At 49.5% G+C, this 24785-nt stretch overlaps 3 protein-coding genes across 7 annotated transcripts in view; 1 reads left to right on the top strand and 2 right to left on the bottom strand.

Moving 5' to 3' along the window:
* Idgf4 (Imaginal disc growth factor 4) lies at positions 1–5856 on the top strand. Its single transcript, XM_011139921.3, has 6 exons — positions 1–131; positions 606–735; positions 2929–3179; positions 3381–3684; positions 4638–4800; positions 5087–5856. Exons 2-6 carry the CDS (start codon positions 615–617, stop codon positions 5547–5549), a joined length of 1302 nt encoding a protein of 433 aa, XP_011138223.1. The 5' UTR covers positions 1–131; positions 606–614; the 3' UTR covers positions 5550–5856.
* A 365-nt stretch (positions 5857–6221) lies between these two features.
* Positions 6222–10269, bottom strand: LOC105182486 (uncharacterized). The gene has a single exon (XM_025303003.1). It carries the CDS (start codon positions 10221–10223, stop codon positions 9360–9362), a length of 864 nt encoding a protein of 287 aa, XP_025158788.1. The 5' UTR covers positions 10224–10269; the 3' UTR covers positions 6222–9359.
* The window catches only part of Stacl (SH3 and cysteine-rich domain-containing protein), a 38515-nt gene continuing 23993 nt past the window's right edge, over positions 10264–24785 (bottom strand). Inside the window, exons 7-13 of one of the 5 annotated variants that reach the window (XM_025302998.1) lie at positions 23506–23559; positions 21847–22118; positions 20325–20483; positions 12973–13149; positions 11751–12000; positions 11150–11333; positions 10264–10454 (exon numbers count right to left, since the gene is read on the bottom strand). In XM_025302998.1, coding sequence (XP_025158783.1) covers positions 10308–10454; positions 11150–11333; positions 11751–12000; positions 12973–13149; positions 20325–20483; positions 21847–22118; positions 23506–23559 — 1243 coding nt within the window. In that variant the 3' untranslated portion in view covers positions 10264–10307. The remainder of the gene's footprint in view (positions 10455–11149; positions 11334–11750; positions 12001–12972; positions 13150–20324; positions 20484–21846; positions 22119–23505; positions 23560–24785) is intronic. The other 4 variants (XM_025303001.1, XM_025303000.1, XM_025302999.1 and 1 more) reach the window with 4 other exon arrangements.

Below are 24785 nucleotides of genomic sequence, written 5' to 3'. Positions count from 1 at the left end.
TCGCTTATGAGCGACCACGGGACTGACGTAACATCGGCAGGCCCCACTACGTGAGCTGAAGATCGGATCGAGGTTTCAAAGTCCTTAGGGAGGAGTAACGTCGCGCCAGTACGCTCCGGTCGTTACTGAAGGTAAGACGTGAATAAAGATAAGACGCGCGCGAGGACGAAATTTCTTCAACATTCGGGAATTAGGCAGAGAACCTCCGAATCGTAGGAAAATCGACGTAACATAAAGAAACGTAAAATCTCAGAACGGATCTGGTCCTGATTAAGTAAAGGAATCGCGAGTCCGCTTGCCGGTGAAAATATCCGAGTGTGCCAGCCTAAAACACAAATTTAACACGAAAAATAAGTAAATCGTCTAACGAGATGTCTAACAAGTAGTAGCATCGAATGTCGCTTCGCTGGTCCGCTCCTCTCTCTCTCTCTCTCTCTCTCTCTCTCGCCTATTTCATGGTCGCGGCTTCGGAGACTGAAACGCCTCGATTTGCGGTCGGAGAAACGGGAGACGATCGGAGTGTTTATCGAATTAGCCTCGCAGTTCGCGCGACGCAAAGCAAAGTCGGTCGATCGGATTAATCACGAAGCGCATTATGGTTGCAGACAGCGAGGATGAAGACGTTGCTCCTGACCATTTTCGCGGTGCTGTGCATCCAGACGGTGCTCAGCGTCGATCCTTACGAGCACACCAAGGTGGTCTGTTACTGGAATAGCACCGCCTATGAAAGACAAGGTGAGTCGCTAATTGTGCTTATTGCTCGCTCTTTATCCTGCGGTTCGTTGAAAGAATATTTGCGCAGGGTCGAGGAAGAAGAGAAAAAACGAAGATTCTCATTATCGGGCGATCATTAAGGTTGACACGCGTGTGCATCGCGCGATATAATAAATTGTTTGTGAGTCACACGGTTATATGAGAGACGTTACAAAACTAAAGTGAACGGCATAACGGAGGACAATTCTTTAACCAAAGACAAAGGAGAAAGCTGATCCCTTCCTCTCTTTCTCTCTTGTAGCTTTTACTTTGTAAAACTTGCGGTTTTAATAAACACGATAGTCACGAATGTTTGATTATAAGTAAATTTTATTTGTGCACACGAGGATCCTCTGATGAGTCCTTTTTGTCATTATTTCATAGCGGTAAAAACGCATTATAAAGAGGATTATTTTGTTCTCCGTCTTCTCTTCTCTTTCCTCTCTTTCTTGTTTGAAATGATTACGAGGTTATTGTGTTTATATTTGTACATTATTCCGACGATTCGAAACAAACAATATTTGGGCTGCACCGCTGACTTGTATTTCTTAGAAAGCGCTTGTCGTGCTGTGTGTACGACGATAAACCTTAAGGTCAACCTTATCTTCAATGGCAAAGTACCAGATATATATATGTAAATATGAAACCGGAATTTTTGTGTAGAAAATACACGTTTATTGTATGAAAATGATAAAGAATATTTTATTCGAAGTATTGCCCATCGCTAGCTACACATTTTTTCGACTTGTCTGACAATTTGTGGATGCCACGCCAAAAAAACTGTTGCTCTTTTGAGGCAAACCAGTCGTTGAGCCATTTTTATACATTTTCGTAAGAAGTGAAGCGCTGCTCAGCAAGTGCGTGTCCCATCGATGCAAATAAGTAGTAATCGGACGGAACGAAGTCTGGTGAGTAAGCCGCGTGCGAAAGTATTCCCCAACTAAACGCCTCGATCGTTTCCTTGACCAGTTTTGCTGTGTGTAATGGTGCATTACCATGCAAGCAAAATCACTTTGTGTTGCCTTTTTTTGATATTCTGGTCGTTTTTCACGCAAAGCTTGATTCAAATCGATCATTTGTTGTCGGTAGCGTTCAGTATGAGCGGTTTCGCCAGGTTTTAGCAGCTCATTATAGATCACACCCTTCTGATCCCACCAAACACAGAGCATTGTCTTCCGTCCATAGCGATTTGGCCTTGCAGTCGATGTCGATGGTTCGCCTGGAGTTACCCATGATCTTTTACGCTTAGGATTCTCGAAATATATCCACTTTTCATCGCCAGTCACAATTCGATGGAGAAATGACTTTTTTTTGTACCTGGCGAGCAGCATTTCGCAAGTGGTTTTTCGGTTTTCCTGCTGTCTTTCATTCAGTTCATGTGGAACCCATTTTCCCATCTTCTGGATCTTTCCTATGGCTTTCAAACGTATGGAGACGGCTTCTCGTGTCACATTTAATTGATCCGCGAGTTGTCGTTGCGTTTGAGCGTCATCCTCATCCAACAATGCTTGCAATTCGCAGTCTTCAAACTTTTTCGGTGGTCTTCCACGTTCTTCGTTTCTCACGTCAAAATCGCCACGTTTGAATTTTTTTAAACCACTCAAAGCACTGTGATTTACCAAGAGCATGCTCACCGTAAGCTTCGACAAGCATTCGATGCGATTCTGCAGCAGTTTTCTTCAAATGGTAACAGAAAATCAACGCTGTCCGCAAATCGTAGCTTCCAGGCACAAAATTCGACATGTTCAACGCTATCACAAACTATGCTGTTGTATGAAACTTGTATTGTTGTGAGTTGAAAATCTTTGTCAGATGTCAACAAATGGAAATGGCGCCAATGACGCGGTTTGACGGTAACTACATTGACAGCTAGGACCATCTATAGTCAAATTCCGGTTTCATATTTACAAACCTGGTAAATCTGCCGTCTGGAGATTCCAAATGAGTGAAATCGTAACTGAAGAGTCGTTTCGCTCATTATCAATCATCAATTAGATACGGGTCTCACGTTTCGCGTGAGATTTTCCGACGCATAATTTCACCGACATTTAAATACAAAATTTCAGCAACAATGCGTTTGAAATACGGCAACATCTCGATATTACACTTCAAATCCGTGTCGTTCAATGTCACCGAAAAATAGAGACACTGAAAAGCGTCGTCTTACCTTTCAAGGTCCAGCAAAGTTCCAGCTGGAGGATGTCAGACCCGCTTTATCCCTCTGCACTCACCTGGTCTACGGATATGCTCACATCAACCCCGACTTTGAAGTCATACCTGCCAATCCGAACTTAGACACCGGCTCGGGCTACGCTTACTACCGATTAGCCACGCAACTAAAGCGTACGTTCCCCGACTTGAAAATCTATCTGAGCATCGGAGGGAACTCCGATCCTTACGACGAGGAGCACAAGTATCTCGTGTTGGTGAGTGCGTGCTTTCACGTGCGACATTTTTAAAGCGAGACCCTCAATACCCGAATAATCCGATTAAAATTCCTTCGCGCGCGGAACGAAAGTAAAAAAAAAAAAAAAAAAGAAAACGATTAGAGAACGTACGGGAGCAAAAAAGATGATAACAGTGACACGAATGAAGGGGAATAGTGAAGATTTTCCGGTTTGGCGCAGACCGAGACTTCGGAGGGCAGAACCAAGTTCATCAACTCTGTGAATCGCCTGCTGAACGACTACGACTTTGACGGGATCGACCTGGCGTGGCAATTCCCGCCTGTCAGGCCCAAGAAGCAGCGTAGCACTCTGGGTTCTTTCTGGCACGGTCTCAAGAAGAAGCTGGGCTACGGCAAATTCAAGGACGACAAGGAGCAGGAGCACCGCGACGGTTTCACCATCTTGGTCCGTGACCTCAAGTCGCAGCTCAGGCCGCGCCTTAAGGCTCTCACCGTCACGGTGTTGCCTCACGTGAACGCCAGTGGTTCGTATCTCAGTGGCAGGATTGATTTGGACAATGGTTGAGACTGGCAATCCAAAATCAATATTAGATGTAATGCTAAAACTACATATATTCGATAGTAATTCGAATCGTTGACCTTTGCTCAAAGTATCGCGCAAAATTGCCGTTTAACGACTGGATAATTATTGGGTCAGCCAGAAAGTTTGATTCGGTTCCCGACAAGTATACTAGGAAAAATGTATTGTTGCGTGAACCAAAATTTTGTTGCAGCAACAAAATAATTTGGTTAAAATATGCCCGACAAAACTGTTTAGTTCCTGTATCAACTGTAAACAAATATCTTGCTCGATTACGACTTGTTCGTATAACGTGATACTTTTGTTATAGCAACCAAAAAGCTTTAACTATATGAATTCTGTTAAAAATACTATAGTTTTTTCTTAATACATAAAATCTAAATTTTAGTGCACAGAAAGACAAAATAGTATCCGTTGGGCATTATTTTAGTTTGTGTAAAATAATATTTCGTTATTATGTGATTTTTATGGATAGAATAACTAAAATGCTTAATTTTTGCACACGAAGTCTAAGAACAAAATCATTTGCTCCAGAGAACAAAGCGGAAAAATACATTTAGTCGAGACAACTAAATATTTTGTTATATAAAACAAGATATTTGGTTGCTATTGAAAAATGCCTCAACTAAGCAGTTTTGTTAGAGATACTAAATTGTTTTTCCCGGTGTACCTTCGACCTTTAACAAATGCTCTTCACGACCGGGAGTAGGGCCGGCAGGACGCTGGCGAAGAGTCGCGAATAACGACGCTGACTACTCGGTCGATGAAGCACTTGTGTCCGTCGAATGCAATAAAGGCAAGCTGATTGACGCGCAAAGGTTGATGCGGATTTTTGGATTGATATCGATATCACGTCAGCGTGATCTCGCGTCATAAAATTGTCCCTCTCGTTGACAGTGTACTACGACGCGAGACTGTTGGCGCCCAACATCGAAGCCGTGCACCTCTTCGCCTTCGACCAGAAGACACCGGAATACAGCCCGAAGGAGGCCGACTACCCAGCGCCGATTTACGGCAGTTACGGTCGCGTGGCGGAAGACAATATCGATGTGTCGACGAGGCAAGTCTCACGCGACCCACCCCCCTCTCCCCTCCGCACAAGCCATCCCGAAGCTCGGAAATTTGATTTCGCGATAGCACTTGACGCGATCCCGACAAATTATCCTTCGCGATATCTCAAAGCGCAAAGCGGCATGGAAATATCCGGGGCAAAATGTCAGGACCTGTTTGGCGGCTCGAGCAGGTCGAGCCGCAAGTCAGGAGATCATTTTCACATACTTCGTCCTGCTCGAGCCGCTGTTCTCGACGCGAGCTTCGCGAATACATCAACTTTGCTCTTCCTCCAGGTACTGGCTGGAGAACGGTACTCCCGGTAGCAAGATCGTCGTCGGCATCCCGACGTACGGCCGCACGTGGAAGCTGACGTCCGACAGTCAGATCTCCGGCGTGCCGCCCATCGTGACCGACGGCCCGGGCGCTGCGGGTCCTCACACCAATGAGCCAGGACTGCTGTCCTATGCCGAGATATGCGCCAAGCTGACCGAGCACGCGGCGGGTCGACTCCGACGCGTCAGTGACCCGTCCAAGAAGTACGGCAGCTACGCTTATCAGGCTTACAACAGCGACAGCGGCGAGGAAGGCATCTGGACAGGTTACGAGGATCCGGACACCGCCGGCATCAAGGCCGGGTTCGTCAAGTCGAGGGGCTTCGGCGGTGTGGCGATCGTCGACCTGTCCCTGGATGACTTCAGGGGCGTTTGCACCGGCGACAAGTACCCGATCATCCGGGGAGCCAAGTACAAGCTTTAGAGAGGCGAGCCCGCGCTGGGCGGGTCGCGCTTGGAGTCGACCGCCGAAGCTGAAGAGCGCTCTCGGAGGAGTGCGACTCATGCCGCGGATAAAACGCCGCGTTTCGATTTGTTCGGGCAGAAATTGCACTTGTACATATATTGTCGTTACGTTCGGACAGATAATCGAGCTTCTTTTCGCGAGATCGAGAGAGTTTTAACGAGCAGTTTTAACGAGAGAACTTTCCGCGGGAGATTGTAACGCCGGCCCTTCACGGCTGCCGGATCGCTGCTCTCGTGATTATAATAAAAAATACAACGCTGCTTAACACGTGGAATTTGTTCTAACCCCTAATTACTCTGCAGATGAGGTCGCTTGCGCCGCGGAAATGGATGCGAATCGCTGCGCAAACCGCGCGCTGGCAGGGAGAAAGAGATCGCAAACGCGAGCTTGTTATTTCGACATTCGCGCCAGATCTTTCGTTTCATTTATCCGTGACTTTGCGATCAATCAGAGCGGCAGCTTTAAGAGCAACCAAATTTTCTCCACGAAGTTTCTCGAGGTCGAATTCGTCCATTTCTCGCGAGGTAAAATATCACGCAGAGAAGGGGGCAGAGGCGCGAGAGGGATGAATGGGGCAATTGACGCAGACGGAATAAATTTACACATTTGTATATGATATATATATATATATTTTTTTTTTTATATAGATAATATATTTTTCGTGCAGTCTATTTTTCCGGCCAAACGATACATTTGCACGGGTGTATAGCAAAGATTCTCTTGTAAATAGACTAGACTCATTAACATATCCAACATTGAGGATTACGTCACACCAGATACAGTTAATTCGCCGCTATCAAACGCCGGTCGAATCTCTTCTCCTCTCCTCTCTCTCTCTCTCTCTCTCTCTCTCTCTCTCTCTCTCTCTCTCTCTGTCTCTCTGGTCGGCACAGTGAATTCGAAACGAACGGGGAAACAAGAAGGGCACGGAAGAGGAAGTGAAGGAAAAGAGGATGCGCACACACATGGACTCGTCGGCGAGACGACGAGCCGATCGGGCTATCTCGGTATCTAACACGTGTACTCTTCTTGTACGAAATACTGGGCGTGGTAGAGTTGGAACAGCTTTCGTCTCTATGCGCTACGGTTAATCATTCGACAGAAACACATGAACGAAGGAAGGGCACTCCAGTGAGAATACAGTATAAATGTAACGTAACGATACTTCCCTCTCTCTCTCTCTCTCTCTCTCTCTCTCTCTCTCTCTCTCTCTCTCCCGCGGTATCTGATCGGTACTTAGAACTACGATTATCTCGTCTCTCGATTCGCGGGTTCGCGCGCGCGCGCGCGCGGCAAGATCGAGGAAAAAAGGTGCTTCCTCCTTGGCGACTTGAAAAACGCCGATTCTCTCGCCGAGCGGACGCTCGCTGTCTCGGGAGCTGCGAGATACTCGTGTCAGGACGAGCCTCTCGGAAGGAGCTCGCGAATCGACCTTCCTCCCTCGTGACGTTCGTTCGCGGACAGGGGGCTCTTGTTTTACATTACATGCGTGTGGGTGTCTACGACACGACGAAGGGGAGCGCGTCTCGAATCATCGCGCCATCGAATTTACGTCAACGACTCTCGCGCACCTGTTCGTTTGATACTTAATACTGGAACATTCATTCAAATGCTTAGGTTTTTATAGGCTTTTTATGCTGTTGCGACGCTATATGGCACTTGGATTACGCGTGTACATCCGTTTCTTTGTATAGGTACTTGCTGCTCTCATCTGGACGATCGCCGTTAACGAGACAAGCCGAAGAGCCGAGCGCGAGGCAGGGGTATACGTTGCACCTTGTATGTGTCTGTATGAAATTTCACTCGCTCTCTCGTAGGCGCGCATTGTTAATTCGGTAACGCGATAATACCCGGCTGAAGATGACTCGCGAATGAGCGATCCGCATTGTTAGGGATCACGACGACCTCGGGAGCGATCTAGCGGAGGCTGCGGTAACTTCAAGATGGACGTAAAGGCGAAGAATTGGCGAGACACGATCTCAGAGAGAGAGAGAGAGAGAGAGAGAGAGAGAGAGAGAGAGCGAGAGAGAGAATCACAAACACGGCGATTGCAATCGATGCGAGAGGACATTTTGTGCCTCGAATTTAATTACGAAAGACTCAGAACGGGAATAATTCGAGCCATTCTTGCGAGTGCGACGTACCTCCTGCTCGTCCGCTCGTCCCTTCGCTCACGAACGTGCGAAACGCAAAGCCGCCGTTAATCATCTTCGCGCCCGACGGAATAACAGCCCGTCGGGTGTTCTCGATATAAAAAATAATTCGGAGCGGTGCTGTGTCGTAAAACTTGGGAGGAGCTCGCGACTTGGCGTCCGCGATGATCCCAGGCAGTTTAGTGGAATGAAATTGGTTTTACTTTCTCTCCGTTCTCTCCCTATTCTCATCCTCCTCGGCTTTACTTCGGCTTCTCCCTCCCTCTCCGCTGCTTTTTCTCTTTTCGTCACCTCCTTGCTCTTTTGGTTTCTCCTAAACTTACGAGTTTTGGTTCGTTTCCGCGCGTAGGGGAGCGGTCGGGGTCGGGGTCGGGGGCGGGGCGGGGGCGGGGCGGCGGTGGTACATACGAACGACTAGCTCCGCGCATCGTACATCTGCACGGGCATAAAGTGCAACGAGTGAAACGAAACGAGACGTGGTGATCGGCACACCGAAATGCAACACGCGAATTAACGACGAACGAGCGGATCGTCCGTCAGGGAACTCGTCTACTTGCGCTCTATACTTCTTCTATTTTTTCTCTTTTTTTCTTCTTTTTCTCTTTGCCTACTTTGTCAATTTTTCTCCGTTGGACCGACATTGACCAGTTCGTCCTATAAAAGTAAAAACGTCCGATCAAAGCAACAAGGGGGGCAACTCGGGGGATATCTCGGGCTGTCTAAGTAGCGGATCGGATACGCGGCGGGCGGGTGTGGTCTCCTATTTCTAAACTGAGAGAACATTCGGGAAGAACGTAACGCGACGGGGCTTTCGGGGAGAGGAAACGGTTTTTGCCTCGACTCTAAGATGCTCGCGCGCGTTATCGGGGCCTCGCGATGCCCGTCGAGGAACAGAGAGCGTGGCGCCTCGGGTTTCTCTCGTGGGCTGAGAAATCGCGTCGCAATTATTATTCTTACTCTTGTTCTTACTACCGAAACGACTCTCGAACGAAACCGCGACAGAAGTCGCAGCGAGGAATTGCACACACGACGGCGCACTTTTTAACTTCTCTTTCTTCTTTTCTTTCACTTTCCCGCGCGACCGTTTTCCCGTTGTTTTGTACCTTCGTCGCCTCTTCGTGTCGCGCCGCCATCGAGCGGCCGAATCGAGAAGTCGCGGGATCTCTGAATATCAAATGCGACGCGAAAGCACACGCGAAAGTGCACGTATGCACGCGCGTGCCGCGAATGCAAATGTCTCTCTCTCTCTCTCTCTCTCTCTCTCTCTCTCTCTCTCTCTCTCTCTCTCTCGGCGAACGACGGCGGCTGGTTCGATCGAGAGAAGTGCCGGAAACGCGATCCTTCACGCCTCGATTCTCTCTCGCGCGGCCGCGCGAGTAACGCCCGGAAGCAGAATATTCTCCATATACGAGCGTATGTTTTTTTTCTGCTTTTTTTTTCGTTCCCCTAGGGAGTCTGTGTGTGTGTGTGTGTGTGTGTGTGTGTGTGTATATGTGTGTTACACGCTTTATTTACTTATTAATTTATTATTAATCTCTGTGTTTCTCCCTTCATATTTTATTCTTTTTTTTGTCTTCTTTTTAATTTTTTCTTTCGCCCGCTTTAACTCTAACCTCTACATGACGGAACATCGTTTGATGTTGTACCTATTATCTTGGTCCACATTGTTAATGCTGAGTACCTTGAGGAGTCTCTCCGTGTCCTTGAAGCCGTGCCTGTTGCGCTGCTGCTGCTTCATCAGCATCATCGTCGCCGCGGCCGCGGTCGCGGTCGTCTTCTTCTTCTTCTTCTTCTTCTTCCTCTTCGCCTGAGGTAGCGTCAGCTCCAGCATCTGCTCGAGCCGCAGACGGATAGGCCAATCGGCGCCGTCCTCACCGGCGCGTCCCTCCGCGTCTCGGTAAGCGTAGCTCGACGTGTTAGGCTGCTGATCGCGCTGATCCTGCTCCTGCCACCACCACGGGTTCTTCCGCGACGGGGTCGCGCTCGCTTGGTCCCGCAGAACCTGCTCCTGATGATAACCTCGATCATCGACCGGATCCTGCGGATGCTCGTCGCCGGCCACCATGAGCCTTCTCGGCTGCACGAAGGAGTCGTGAACGCGAACCGGCCGGGCCAACGAGGACCTCTTCTTCACTGGCGTCAGATGGGCGGACTGATGTCTCGACAGGGACTTGGACAGGCTGCTCCTGCCGTTACGAGTTTTCTTCGCGTCGTCGAGCGGAGGTGACGACACGTCCTTGCCGTACAATGAGACGTTCGTGGTGGGCAGACGGCGACCGCTGCGAATACGTCCAACGACGACGCCGCCGCCGCTGTTCTTGCTGGTGCTGGCGCTGGCGCTGATACTGTTGTTGTTGTTGCCTCCTCCGCTACCGCTGTTGTTCATCTCGCTGGGGTTGCTCAAGTCCGCGTGACGGCATTGCTCGGCGCACTGCAGGCAGTCGTAGTACTTCTCGACGACGTGACGACGCGTCGACATCGAGAAGCGGTCGTGCAGATCGACGTAACGACGACGCTCGCTCACGAGCACGTTACCGCGCGTTATGCCTTGGTAAGGCTGCTGTCACACCTCCTGCAGGTACTTGAGGGGGCAAAGGACCTCCTTGTAGAGCACGTCGCCCTCCTTGCCCGTGTGGTCGGCGGACCGCACGTCCGCGGCGCACCTCACCATCGCCACGCCGTCCACCTCTTCGCCGACCTGGATCACGATCTGCGCACGTGAACGTGGCGTGAACGGAGAGGTGAGAAACGGAGAGAGCTCGGCGGCGAGCTCGAGAGGGGAAAGAATTGCCGCGAAGTGGCCGCGACAGGAGGAGAATTTTCTCTCGCCCTTATCTCACCCCTCCCTCCCTCGGCCCCTTCTGCGCGGAGGGGGTTTACGTAGAGGATTTAAAAATAAGAGGGAGATCTTACGCAAATGTTATGGGTTTAGGAAGGGTTTACGTTGGGGTACGTGATTGTGTTAGGGATTCCAAGGCGACGCGTGCAAGTAGCGTAAGCGCAGCTTCACCTGAGTTTACATAGTAAATATAGGTAAAAGAGGATTTCTCCTCTTTTACCTCCTATGAGAGACAGAAAGGGAGAGAGAAAGAGAGAAAGAGGGAGAGAGAGAGAGAGAGATTAAGAGTGATACGCTTGCTTTTTTTTCTGCAGAGGATTCGGAAATGAAAGCGCGATAGGGACGAGGTCTTACTTGCGGGAAATGCGCAGGTGCGTACTTCGTTTCGCGAAATTAATAATCGAGACTTCATTAGCGAAGCATTAAAACGTAATCGAAGATCGATGAATCGCGAGAGGAAACGGCGACCTCATTAAGAGTTCCCTAAGTAAAGTGGATTGGCTGGGTGGTGAAAGGAAACTCGTCAAGCGAAATGCGGAACAATGAAAAGTTCCGCAGAGCGTTACCTGATCCCGCAGCAGAGTGGTCTGATCGGCCAGTTGCAGGTTGCACGTGACTTGAAGAGTCTTCTGGCCGGACTCGACCCGCATGACGTACGCGCTCGGGAAGTAACCAGCGCGGCCGCCGAGACACTTGCCCTTCCACCAGTCCTTCTCCGACTTGTCGATCACCGTGACCTTGTAACCGGCCCTGTAATCAGAGGTGAACGCATCCGCAGGTCAATCCAAAAGCGCTCAGACCAAGCTCGGACTGCAGCGAACAGTGCGCGGAGGTTTCCAAGATATTACACTGAAAGGAAGATAAGTAAAACTTGCACGTTGCACGAGCTGGGCTCGTCACTTCTACAAGTTTTCTACAATCTACAAGTTTTGCGAGCAGAACGAGTTTAGACATGTATCTCTCTACTAAGAGTCTTCTAATTTCTAACTTCTAATTTCTCTCTACTGATATCCTTCTAATTAAACTTTCTTCCAATACAGACTTTAAACTGTAGAGAAGACTTTCTTTTAATCCCTCCCCTGTGCCGGGGGGATTTGACTTTATGCGTGAGACCAGATCTTAGATCGTCGATTTTTTTATCCCTCGCAGTGCCGGTCGAGTTCTTACTTGAGGTCCAGCTCGTCCCGATGCCGCGCCTCGAAGTTGTACAGGACTACGTAGAGGTTGTTCGGCGGCAGCACCCGCTTGCCAGGCGGATTCAGGTGGTTCTGGTTGTTCGCGTGCGGCGACGGGCACGGCGACGTGCTCGCCGACGAGTACGACTTCTCGTTCTCATCCGGCAGCTCCATGCTCGACATCCTGATGGCGCTCCTCACGTGCTTGTGCATACTGTGGCTCTGACCCGGGCTGCAGGGCGCTGCAAAAGGATTCGCATTCGCATGCGAGCTCGCGAGCTCGTACAGATCGGAAAGATCGGAAAGGTTGCTACATGTGAAATGGCCGTTTCGTGTGCAACGAGCTTCGGGGACGGATACAGATTTCCGGCGGTGGTTGGGGGGTGGCAAGAGAGTCGTAAGCAAGTCTTTGCAAGTGGGGGTATCTCGCTCGAATGCGTTCTCTACGTATTTCCTCGTGAGAGTGTCAAAATAGAGATCATTCCTCTCTCGGGAGCACATCTTGATGAAGTGCGAGGACAAGGCTCTTTGAGATGAAGGGCAAGCTGGGGGGACGAAAGTTGCATACATCAAAAACTCGTTCGCACCTTCGTTTCGTGGATGTTGAACTCTGCATACTGAAAGTTACATTATCCTGACGTTAATACGATTTCTCTCTCTCTCTCTCTCTCTCTCTTCGAAGGGGGTGTCGATGTTCCATGTGCCGCGCGCGAGTTGCGCGTGTACAACCTTGCGTCTCTCGAGCGTGGAAGTAAAATTACGCGAGGCATATCCTGGTGCCTTGGCGCGTCTCGCTAGTTTCCCCCCGTAAATGCCCAACGACGGAAGAGGCGCATCTGTCCTCTCTTCCTCTCAAGAACTACAGCTTGTGTGTCTGTACGACGTGTGTACGTGTGTATGTGTGTAGCCTCGCACACGAAGAAGCCAGAGCGTCACGCCGCTTCGAGCGGCGTGACGTCCGAGAGCGAGAGCTTGATGGGCTACCAAAGTGTGGACTAATTCACCGTTGTCAAGCGAAAACGAGCCCGTCCAAGCTGAGGTGAGCATGGCGCAGCTGAACGGCGAGCCTCTCTCGACACAGCTCGACTACTCGCTCGCTCGCGGCGCGCGGTACTCTACTCTAGGAGAGAGAAGCTTCGCAAATCGGCCATTTTATATGCACCGACCTAATGCCACGTTAATTTACGGGTCACGCGAGACTCGCGGCTACTCACACAGCCTGTTGATACTGCCGCTGTCGGAGTGCCGGGGCGGTGTGGTCTCCTTCTGACCGGCGGGGTAGTAATCGCGCGGCCGATGCCGCACGTGTGCCGTGCCTTCCGGCGAGTCCAGGCTGAGGCTCTTCATCCGCAGATTCAGTCTCTCGCGTCTACGTTGCGGACTATGCGGCGCTTGGTTTTCCACAATGTTCGATTAGAATGTTAGCGTCGATCAAGCGCGAGCATCACACACCTCGACGCTGACAGCGAACGGTCATCTCTCGGCGAGAGAGAGAGAGAGAGAGAGAGCCGTCGATCGACGCACAGTGTTGTGATACAGGAATTGATGTTCAAGAAGGCATTCTACGGCATTCAATTTTCAACCGATTGGGGCGATTTCTGTTTTCTCAGATGAAGGTGAGAAGATCACCTACAAATCTACCGAGCGATATTTTTTTCGATATCAGGAATTCTAACCAGATCCTTAGTAGACAAAGTATGAAATATTGATACATTTTCAGAAGATGATTTTTTCGTCAACGCGCAAACCATTGTAATTGCTAAACTATGGTATTGGTTTTCTTCCAATGTCTTCTTACACTTGCGATATATATGTAAATCCGAAGAAATCAATAGCTTATGCATTAAATTCATTCATTCGTTGCTACTCGGGAAACTGTCTGAATCTTCGAGTTTTCTTGTTTCTTGCCTCTGCAGCTTGCAGCTTGCTCCGCAGGTTTGGAGTTTACGAGTTGAGTAGTAAAAGATTTACAATTCATGGATTCATAGTTTGGCAATTATAATGGTTTGCGCGTTGACAGAAGTCGAAAAAATCGTCTTCTGAAAATGTATCGATATTTCACACTTTGTCCGTTAAGGATTCGGTTAGGATTCCTGATATCGAAAATATCGCTCGGGTAATCTTCTCACCTTCATTAAGAAAAAAAAAGAAATCGTCCTAATCGGTTGAAAATTGAATGCTGTAGACCTTTTCGACCATCAATTTCCTGTATCACAACACTGTGCGACGACGCGATGTTCCGAAAAATCTGAGACTCTCCGGGCCACCTCGATGCGCGAGCAGCTTCGACTGCCAATAACTGCTAATGACGCGGCCAAGTCGTGGCACGTTTTCAACGGGAACGAGTCTCGCAAATTTCGTCGGCGAATTGAACGAAGTCGGGGTCGAGTTTTCCACGATCAAAGCATCGCATTGTCGCTCGCGATGAATAACTGCTCCGCCGAATGAGTCATTAACGCGCTTTGGATCACTCAAAGCCGGCCGGTGCGATTATTGATTTGATCTGGAGGAGAGCCTCGGGGTCGACTGGATCTTCGGGCGAGATATTTAGCGTCGCGGCTCAAAGGGAACGGAGCGCGAGCCCGATTAAATTTTCACAATGAACTCGCGGCACGGATCGATAGTCCCCCTCATTTGCAATGAGCCGTATAAATGAAGTCCCGCGCGAATCGCGGCGAGATCAATTTGAAAGGGAGACGGCCGGGCCGAGTCAGCGTCGAGAGTGTGTGGAAGTGTCAGCTGCACGAGTATAAGCGGAACAACCTATTATTTGCCGGCACATTAATCATTAAGTGTAACCTATGTACTGAAGTATATACAAAAAGCTCGCAAGCAGCGTAATTACGACGGGACACGACTCGCACGCGAAAAATACGCAAGAAAAGGCACTGTCAGACACTGCGGTGAGAGAGGCACTTTTATTTACAATATTTACATACGCTTTCGTGTCGGCGAGAAACCTGCGCGAACATTGTTGCGGACGTGCGTGTGAGGAGACGGCAATTTGCAGGGTAATAAGCCACCTGGGCCGTAACGTCTCCTCTAGACTACACGTCGGCTACCTCAAGTCTTCTTCTTCTCTCTTATTCCCTAATCGCGTGTCGCGTACACTGCGTATTATCGCATTCGCATGCTAATAAGGCGCGATAATAAGCAGGACGTTGACAAACGAGAGAGCGGCGAGCGCGAAGACTCGACCGACCGCTTCCCCGCGCGCGACGAGAACGCCGAACGAGCGTTTCCCCGCGATTTAGGGCGCGTGTATAAAATTCCAGACTCGCAAACAAAGGACGATTGTCGACCGCGTCCCGGCTAAGCAGGAACGTTTCGTCTCGCCCTTGCGCCCCTGCCCGTAAAAATATATCGCGGTCGAATTTTTACAGCGCGAAAGTGCGTCCTCCGCTCGTCCCGCGGACTATTTCGCTCGAACTTTCTCGCTCTCCGTGTGTGCTCTCCGAAGGAGGAAATAAAAGAAGGGAAAAATGGCTCGCGCGGCGCGGCGGCGACCGTTCTCAGCCGGAATATACCGAACGGGGTGAGAACGAATTTTCCGTTCGCGCTGCGGTAATAAAGAGACCGCCGCGCGGCGCGGCGGTGCGCCACAAAGAGCGCCCGGCGGAAAACGATCTCGTTCGCCATCACGACGGCGGAAAAGCGACAGCGGCGCGTGTTCTATCGATTTAAATCGATAGCGAGGCGTAAATCGCTCCATAGATTGTATTTACATACGTTTAACGAACCACGCGGGCAACTCGACGATTGCTCGGCGATTGCTTTGCCCTTCGACCTCCTCGCGACGCAAATCCGCGATTTCGCGATTTTGTATTCGCTAGAATTCGTGTGTGTGCAGCGAGCTAGGTTGAAACGGGCCGGTTGCAGCCGCTAAGATCTCCCTGCCCATTTAAACAGCCCCTAATGAAACGAGACCATCACGCGTGAGGCTAAATTGGGAAATGTTGCGCGTTCTCCGTGAACAGAAACGCGGCAATTAGAGAAAAGAGAAAGAACAGAAAAAAAACTGGCGAAGAAAGAGAACTTGAAAAATTAGAAGACTTTAATTAACCTTTTTGCAGAGACGAACGCGGATTATCCTACCTAGTTTATGAAATTTCGCTTTCGGCTTTCGGCACATGCGCTCTCTTCCTCTCACGCACACACACACACACACACACACACACATACATACGCGTGTATCAAATCTGAACATTTATCCAAGCCATACATGACAATATCGCGCGTTCCATATCGGAAACCGCATGTTCCACGCGACAGGAACGCGAGAGAAACGTGCGTCGAAACCCTCTTTTCGTTCATCCGATCGATAAACACTCCCAAAGTGCGATGGATAGTCGCGAGCGACGCTCGACGTGTCGGATGCAAAAGGGCAACGCGGAGGGGTAAACGACAGGCAGATAAGTAAGATAAGTAAGGGGGACGCACATGTGACTTCCACGCCGTTACGGGCGAATCGATCCGCATCGGAAGCGACGTTTCCTTGCGCCTTCTCCTTTCGCCTCTCCGCTCTTCGTCCGCGATCCAGCGTGCGATCATCCGGCGGCGCGATCCTGCGCGCATCCGGGACTCCCCGCGAAGCCGAAGGTATTTTTCTCGTGTGCGAGGATTTTCCTCGCACATCGCCGCTCTTCGTCATCGAGCGGGCAGTCGGCTAATTACCTCGGCGGCAAACAGACCGCCGGGCTATCACGCGGCGCTGGTACTTTCGTGTTCGATCGTCGATTCGCGTGAGAGACGCGACTTTTTTCTTTCGTTCGATCGTTGTCCTTCTCCTCGTCTCATATGTAATATACGGCGACCTATATATGCATGGCCGGATCGATACACTCGACTGAGAATCGACGCCCACATTTGCTCGACGTTTGCACGTCCGTTTGACACTCGTTGCCTCTCTGTGCTTGTCATTAGCGACTGTCAATTAACGAGCGCGCGCGGAAAATGTCCCTCCTCGGGCGTCCCGAAACGAGCGGCCGGCGCGGCGGTTGAATCTCGTCGATCGATTAGAGCGAATTGGTAATGGACGTGCCACGCGAGTTCAATGGATATTCTTTCATGTCTCGCATGTTCCTCTATTTCTCGGAGTTCTTCCTTCACAGTTTGTCGCTTGCGTCAAAGGTCAAAAAGACGTCGATAATGAATTATTGAAGAGTCTGTCGAAGTCGCGTTACACTTATTGGGCTGGGCTCTCCTCGAGTTTTCATTCTTTGGAAGACCACTGAGGTCATTGTGCCGTTTCGATATTGCTCGACTCAAAATAGTTTCAAATTGGCAGATTGCTCTGGACAAGATAATTATTTTTAAAAATATACATTTTCTTATATTCTGTAAAGTTCATAAAAAATAGACAAAAATAAATAAACAAAAATGAACTTCATTAAAATTCCCCTTGGAAAGACGTTAATAATTTCGCTATGAGACTCCGCTTGCACTTCCGTTGTATTTTCACACAAAACATTCATTTCTGAATACGACAGTCGTCCGGAGCTGATTCGAACGTGCGATAGGATATATTCAAGAATATGCATCAAACACGCCGCCGTCGTACAGGATAAAAGCGAAGAAAGTCGGAAGCGGGGTGTGCGCACGCGAATAAATAAAATCGACGACACCCGGGGGCCGGGAGGGAGGGAAAACGACGAGACCGGCGGTGTCCTCGAGCGCTTTCTTCGCGCACGGAAAAGGAATCCCACCCGGCACGTGCAGGCGCACTCGGATGCACTCGCGTGAATGCAATTCGTCCGACGCGACGCGAGACGCAACCAGACGGGACGCATCGTCATCGTTTCTTATTGGCACCGCGCTGAGGTTGCACTTCCGTCTCGGGTGTCTTCTGCGAGGACGTCGACGGCGGCGACTCCTGCGACATCAGCAGCAGGGGCTGGCCGAAGGGTCGCGTGCCGGAAGTGGATCCACCGCTGCCGCGTCCTGATCAATCAAATGTCAAGGATACCGATAGTTTCTAGTTTCTCTTCTAGCGGTTAATTGCATCTCTCTCTCTCTCTCTCCCTCTCTCTCTCTCTCTCTCTCTCTCTCCCTCTCTCTCTCTCCCCCTCACTCTCTCCCACCCTCTCACTCTTCACTCTCGACTTTTCTCTTTCTCTCCCATTCTTTCCTCTTAGGGAAGACTTGCGTGTCAGTTGGTGTCTCGCTCTCAGGGTTGTTTAGAGGGTTACGCAAAAATCGTCAAAGCTCTCTCACAAATTCTCGTTAATTATTGTCGTTAGGATAGCACAGGCTGGCCCAAATCCTGGCGTTACCGTCCTCTCGGGGTTAGTCGGCGGCGAGATTCTCTTTTCGTTATTCGCTCCTTGTCGTCCACTCGTGGATCGTGATTTATTTACTCGCACCCGAAAACATTCCTGTTACTACGTAATTACTATCGTAATTTTTCGATGTCGAACTCGGCATGATTGCCGAAAGAAAGAAAAAAGGAAAGACGTGCGATTGCGAGACAAACAAAAGAGGAAACAAGGAATCTACAAATCAGCGATCAAATAACGAAAGAGAAGAAAAAGATCCTAAAGACGCTAAACAGCTCTATTATTATTATTAACCTGATAATTACTGCTATCAACACTAGGTCGTTATTGTCATCACCGTTATCGCCATGATTATTATTGTGTATCGTTGTTACAGCGGATGTCTAACTGCACACATATGAGAGAGAAAGCTAATGAACTGCTGAGAACTCGAGAAGGGGAAGGGGGGCAAACTTGACAAGCCTTCGTGATAAGCGCGCGACAAAAATCAAGAGGGCGAGAAGCGATAAAGTGTTTCTCTCGTCGTCGAGGAATGGCACCCACGACGACGGCGACGGCGACGAACCCGACTCCGAAAAATCGGCCCCCGTTCAACTTATATCGCCGCGATCCTCGAGGCTTTCTCGGCCGAGTGGCGCTCGACGGGCTCGAAGGCTCCTTCAGAAAATCGAGCACGTTCGTAATGAAGACTGTGAAGCGGGCGTGGCGCCCATTGTTGCTTAATAATGGCAGCGAGTCGCACGCCTCGATAATCTCAACGTTTACATCGCGATTTTACATGCAAAACTGTTAACGACACACACGACTCGTTACGTATCCCGACGGGAGCTGGAGCTTGTAATAGAGCGAGACGGAAATAGGAAAATTCGTGGTGGCTTGCGAGCGATATACGATTGAACGGCTGGCCACTCGTCGTCATGGGCGTGACAGTTGTGACGAACGTAACGCACTACACTATGGCACTACAGATATCATATATAGTGATAACGACTTATCGATATACGAACGCGGTAACGGTATCGATTAATAGCGATTAACGATGATGTCACAGCGGCTTACTTCTAGGGAGGATCGCTCGAATCTTAATCTTAATGATAAGAAACATGTGTGCGAAAAGAAGAAGACGAAGAAGAAGTAGAAGAAGAAGAAGCGGTACGAGAGAGAAAAAGAAGAAGCGCAATAGGCAGTGGCAGAAGAAGAAGGAGAAGAAAGGAGAGAAGTATATCAAAGTACCGGCAGTGAATACAGGATTTTTACGAGTCATGTCCCTGAAGAAAGACGAGCGGCTTTACATAGAGAGACACAGATCGACTTTTTGCGGACCTTGGAACTGATAGTACTGGAGCAACAAGCGACCATAATAATCAAGACGTACACACATACGCACACACAAACACGTGCTTGAGAAGGATAATACGTAAGAGTAGTTACGTAGCGGTAACTTAACTAGTGAACGAGAAGGTAGGAATATGCGTGAAGAAATAAAAATTCGAGACACTGCGGGACGCAATATTTTTTGTCCTTTTCTCGGATGGTGAAATCGAATTTTCTTTCTCTTTCCGGCCAATCGAACGCGTGCTATATTCTTACCTTCCCCGCGTTTTCAGTATGGTGAGTGTATAGTAACTACGATAAAAATAATAATAACATACTAGAAACTTATTTACACTGCTCTTACAAAGAGTTTACGAGAAAGAATACGAAACAGGGGGGGATAATATGTACTGTTCGTCGAGAACGGCCGATCATAAACCGATCGGTGTATCGACGAGAAACAGACTAGAGAAACTACGACGTACACATATTCGAGGAACATGTTTGCTCCAGTACTACGACGGTGCGCCCCGATTATTCCGATGTGTTTGGCGTTTACGATTGTGTCGACTGTCTCAAAGACGAGCTGTTATTTCCAATATTAAGCTCCGCGAGTCTCTCCGCAATTGCGGATTGAGGCGCGTTCAGGAGTCTCCCGGGTCTAAAGATATATCCTCTTTAGGGATAGGCTAGCAACGGTTCTAAATTGACAATTTTTGCCCACACTTTAGAGCATACGATTGGATCAGAGGACCTCCAATCGCATCGCGGTAATGAAGGAAAGAACCGACAATTTAACAAAAAGTGTACACGAAAAGACGAAACTCTCTTTCGCGTTTCGTGGCCCGGCCGGCCGGAAAGCTCGGTCGGAGCGTCGGAAGAGCTCCGTGCATCCGTCAGATTCCGTTTGGAAGAATTTCGGGGCTCCCGATCGGTATGTTCCAAGATCGACGGGAATTCTCGGCGGTGCGTCTTACCAGAGGTGGACGAGGAACAAGGATGGGAGGAGGCCCTCGTTGACGAAGGTGCTGCACCGGAGGGGGGATGTTCTGCTGTGGGAGGCGTAGGTGGTGAGTTTGTCGAGTTTCCACGGATCTCGCCTGCCTGCTTCAGCACCTGGTATATGGCGTCCACGTCTGCCCACACGGGATAAAGAGACACAGCAATGCAAGTTGCGCACCGACACACACACACACACACACACACACACACACACACACAGTTTCGCGCATTCGGTCATTCGGGTTTTCGGGCTCGTGATTGTCGGCTCGCGCGTTCCGTCGCGCTCGCTCGCACATCGATCTGTCTTCTTCTTCCCTCTTTTTTCTTTCTTTCTATTTGCGTTCATAAATGACGAGAGCATCGCGACGGCATCGGCGAGCGCCGATCGAAATCGGAGAGACCCAGTCGCGCCGCGCGATGAATAGACAGGAAGTGCTCAGTCACCGGATGTAATGTCGAGTTTAACGCAATCTTAATTTAAAGCTTTCACGACTGACATAATATTTGATATCGCGGAAAATTAAGTGTACGCAGAGGGGAAACGGGAGAAAAAAAGAGAAAGAGAGAGAGAGAGAGAGAGAGAGAGAGAGAGAGAGAGAGAGAGAGAGAGACGTTCCTTCAGTCGGGAATAAGAAAATATTGTCTTCTCTGTGCGAGTGCACTTCGTAAATTACGAACGAGCGCTCGTTCACCGTCGCTCTCTCTCTCTCTCTCTCTCTCTCTCTCTCTCTACCCTTTACGAAAGTTACATAAAATATATCGACTAGTGAATGAAATCGCGGGGGCGAGCGTGAAGGATTTCCAACTGCAAAATTAAAAACTGACTCTCTCTCGAGCGCGAGAGAAACAGTCGGTTCATTAATAATTCCCAGTCTTCTATTTCCAACCGTTTCCCCTTCTTTCTCTCCTCCTCTCTGTCTCTCCCGGTCTCTCGAACATACTCACTCGCCGTCGCCGTGCGATGAAACGCAACGGGGCAAAAAATCGCGAAACAAGCGCGGCCGGAATGTGACACTCGAACTCGTATACCTGTCAATGAATTCCCAACGATTTTTTACGACACGCTTTGCACGAGTCCGACGTTCCTCCGCGAAACGAGAAGGAAACAAAAGGAAAACAAAGAGAAAGAAGCAAAAGAGAGAAAAGAGGAGACGTGGGGCGGGTGAAGGGAAGAAGTAGAAAATGGGAAAAGTCCCAGCGATCCCGGCCGGCAAGACAACGGCAAGTCATCGGCAGGCCCCCCCCCCCCTCGTCCGGGGGTCGTTGACCGAAGGTAAAAAAAAAAAAGAAGAGAAGCGTCCTCGACAATGAGAGAGAGAGCTGTCGCGTGTCGCTGGCAGTTGGCGGTGGCGGTGGCGGTGGCGTTGGCGTTGGCGGATGCGGCGGGGAAGAAAGAGAACGTGGGGAACAGAAAGTCAGTCAGCGGGGTCGAGAGAGACGCGGGTTCGTCACTCTCGCGTGTCTCTTCCCCGGAGCGTCGACGGGACGGTTACTCACTGTGCTCAGCCGGCGGCGGCACCTCGTCGGCTACCTGCGTCTTTTGCCGCCTCAGCAGTGGTATACCGCCGCTCTTCTTCGGCGCCAGGCTGGGACAGAGCGTCGGCTGCACCATGTTCGTGCAATCAGTGTGCGCGTTGGCCTTGCAGCCGCGGCATCGGACACCCTGACGGCTGTGGCCGCGCAGTACCTGGCCGCACGCGTCGCACGGTGTGATCTTGCGATAGGTGTACTCGCGCCAGGTGTGCCCACCCTCGGACTCCAGGCTCTTCCTGCAAAAATCGATCGTGTGCCTTGAAGCGCCGGGCTCCTCGGATCGTGGCCTGCCTCTTTGTCGAAAGCTCAGCGTGGGTATCTCTCTTTCCCTCCCCCATCTCTTTTTGCTATCTTTTTCTTTCCTTTTGCAAACGCGCCTTTTGCAAACAAGGCTTGCTGTTTTACTGTTTATTATCGCTCGTTGTGCACGCGCGCGCGAGTACTGGCGATTATGTCGAAGAGTACAGCTGCGGAATAACGATCCGTCGACGAGTCGTCAATTGTGCTCCCGATGCACAGGTGAATTGCGCGGTAAGCTTGCGCGAGGATACACGAGCTTTCGCGATTTTCCTCTCTCTCAGTGTCCGTCTCTCTCTCTCTCTCTCTCTCTCTCTCTCTCTCTCTCTCTCTCTCTCTCTCTCTCTCTCTCTCTCTCTCCCCCTCTCCCCCTCTCTCTCTCTCTTTCTGGTATTTCGAAATTTTGTATTTCTCTTGTAGTATATATATATATATATATATATATATATATATATATATGTGTGTGTGTGTCGGATAAAGTTAAAAAAAAAGAGAGAAAGATTTGCACGCTTTACCTCGTTTTTCTTTTTTTCTGTTTTGAGAGCAGGATAATCCGATACATGAGAGAAAAACGCTGCTGTCGCGCACTTTGACGCTTCATATTAATGCAAAATGAAAACGTGTTGTATTCATGCATGGCGACTCTACAGCGCGCGAGGTTTTTTCCCGTTCGCGCGACTCTAGATTAGAAAGGATCGCGCGCGCGCGTGCGAGTACTTTTCTGTTCGATATGCTGCAGTACGAGGCACGCAGTCCTTATTATCTCGTATATTTCATTTGACTTTAATTCAACATCATTTTCACCCACGTGAGTAATACCCAGCGCTAAAGCGAAACACACATACACACACACACACACACGGAGCTTATGAGATCTTCGATCTCGATCCCCCGCGCGAACTTTCATGTCATTAGTTTTGAGGCTTTAGCGAAATGATTCATTACCGTAAAATAAGACAATTAGCGCACACATGACACGTATCGTACGAAACGAAAGAACGAATTAACTCTCTTTCCTCAACACTTAAAGCTAAACATACACCTCTCTTTCGAGAGAAAGAAAAGGGAAAGAAAAATAAATTAAATTATCGGAAAACGAGACGCCTCTTTGCGATGCTGAATTATTAGATTATTAAACGACTTGCGTATGTGGCATCTCTCTCTCTCTCTCTCTCTCTCTCTCTCTCTCTCTCTCTCTCTCTCATTCATTCACAAGACACATCAAGTAGCATTTATCCGCATCTTAAACACACACGCAAACGTGTTACAATCGGCAATCGCACGGGGAATCAGCAATGAGAGTATTCGTGTGAAAGAAGGACTTACCTGGACATCGCGACGACGGTGGAAACTGCGTGGTATATGGTCGCCTGCTTTCCTCTTTATTAGTCGAGCATTCGCAAAACAGTATCTACGGTTATTCAAAGTCCCTTTTGTCTAACGTCTGTGTTTCCCCTAATTGGGAAACTTATAGAGCGCACCGTAATATAGGAGCGTATTAAGTCGCTCGACTGACGCTTGACAAGAAGACGCCAATCGCCGAGTCGTCGTCGTCGTCGTCTCGTCTGGAGCGCGAATTCGCTCTTTGACAACAAGTCGATTCTTTCGATGTGCGCGAACGTGCGGCAAGAAACATTCCCCGATTGCACCACGTCGCCGTGCGTGTTTTCACAGCGACGACGTTTTCCACGCGCTGCAATCAGCGAGAATCCAAACGGCAATCTTTCTCGCGCGCCGATACTTTGCGCGTTCGGCTCGAGATTGAAACGTCGACGTCAGATAACAACGTCACGACGACCACACGGCAGTTCCCTATTCCTCAGACTCGTTAATTCGGACGTTCTACAGAGAGAACTCTGGTGAAAGAGATTCTATTGCTCTCTCTCTCTCTCTCTCTCTCTCTCTCTCTCTCTCTCTCTCTCTCTCTCTCTCTCTCTCTCTCTCTCTCTCTCTCTCTCTCTCTCTCTCTCTCTCTCTCTTCCTCTCTCTCTCTCTCTCTCTCTCTCTCTCTCTCTCTCTCTCTCTCTCTCTCTCTATTGAAATAACAAGAGAGCAAAGGGAGATAATCTCGAGTTAATTGAGTCGGCCTCGACTGAGTCTAACTTTCGTACTTTGTAGCGTTTGAAGCGATGGCTGATTCTTGAGGAACGTTCGCGATACCATCTGTTTTCACATGCAAAACGTCGCGCAAAGGATCCGCAAAACGATCTTCTCTCTTTCCCTCGAGTCGTGAGAACGAGGGGAACCGATTAATGCCACTAGTCGCGAGGCGCACGTATCGTATCTCTTGGCCGTAAATATTTGCGGGAAACAATTTACACGTGGCGTGTGCAACGTCTAGTCTCTTCAGCAACACGCGAAACAAAGTGCAGTGGGAAAAGTAACAAGGACAAAAGACGACCGATCGATATCCGTTTGCCCGGCCGACGGAGTAATTCCTTCGTTTTTCGGAACGAAAAAAGACTCGCGCGGAAAGGAACCCCGAGCGGGAGGGTTCAACACGGAGCGGACACGTGGCTTCATCCGGTGGAAAATTTCGGTCGCGCGTCGAAAACTTTCCCGCGGCATGCACATAGTGGACATAGTCGGGAAAGAAATAAGTGGCT

The sequence above is a fragment of the Harpegnathos saltator genome, unplaced genomic scaffold, assembly GCF_003227715.2.
Source record: "Harpegnathos saltator strain DR-91 unplaced genomic scaffold, Hsal_v8.6 scaffold522, whole genome shotgun sequence".
NCBI lineage: Eukaryota > Metazoa > Arthropoda > Insecta > Hymenoptera > Formicidae > Harpegnathos > Harpegnathos saltator.
This window is presented reverse-complemented; position numbering and strand designations above follow the sequence as displayed.

Bases quoted from the DNA above. Each gene is read 5' to 3' on its own strand.
- Idgf4 (XM_011139921.3), top strand. From the start codon at position 615: ATGAAGACGTTGCTCCTGACCATTTTCGCGGTGCTGTGCATCCAGACG. The intron at 736-2,928 runs GTGAGTCGCTAA...TTACCTTTCAAG, and splicing joins CACCGCCTATGAAAGACAAG to GTCCAGCAAAGTTCCAGCTG. The intron at 3,685-4,637 runs GTTCGTATCTCA...TCTCGTTGACAG, and splicing joins GCCTCACGTGAACGCCAGTG to TGTACTACGACGCGAGACTG.
- LOC105182486 (XM_025303003.1), bottom strand. From the start codon at position 10,223: ATGTCGACGCGTCGTCACGTCGTCGAGAAGTACTACGACTGCCTGCAG.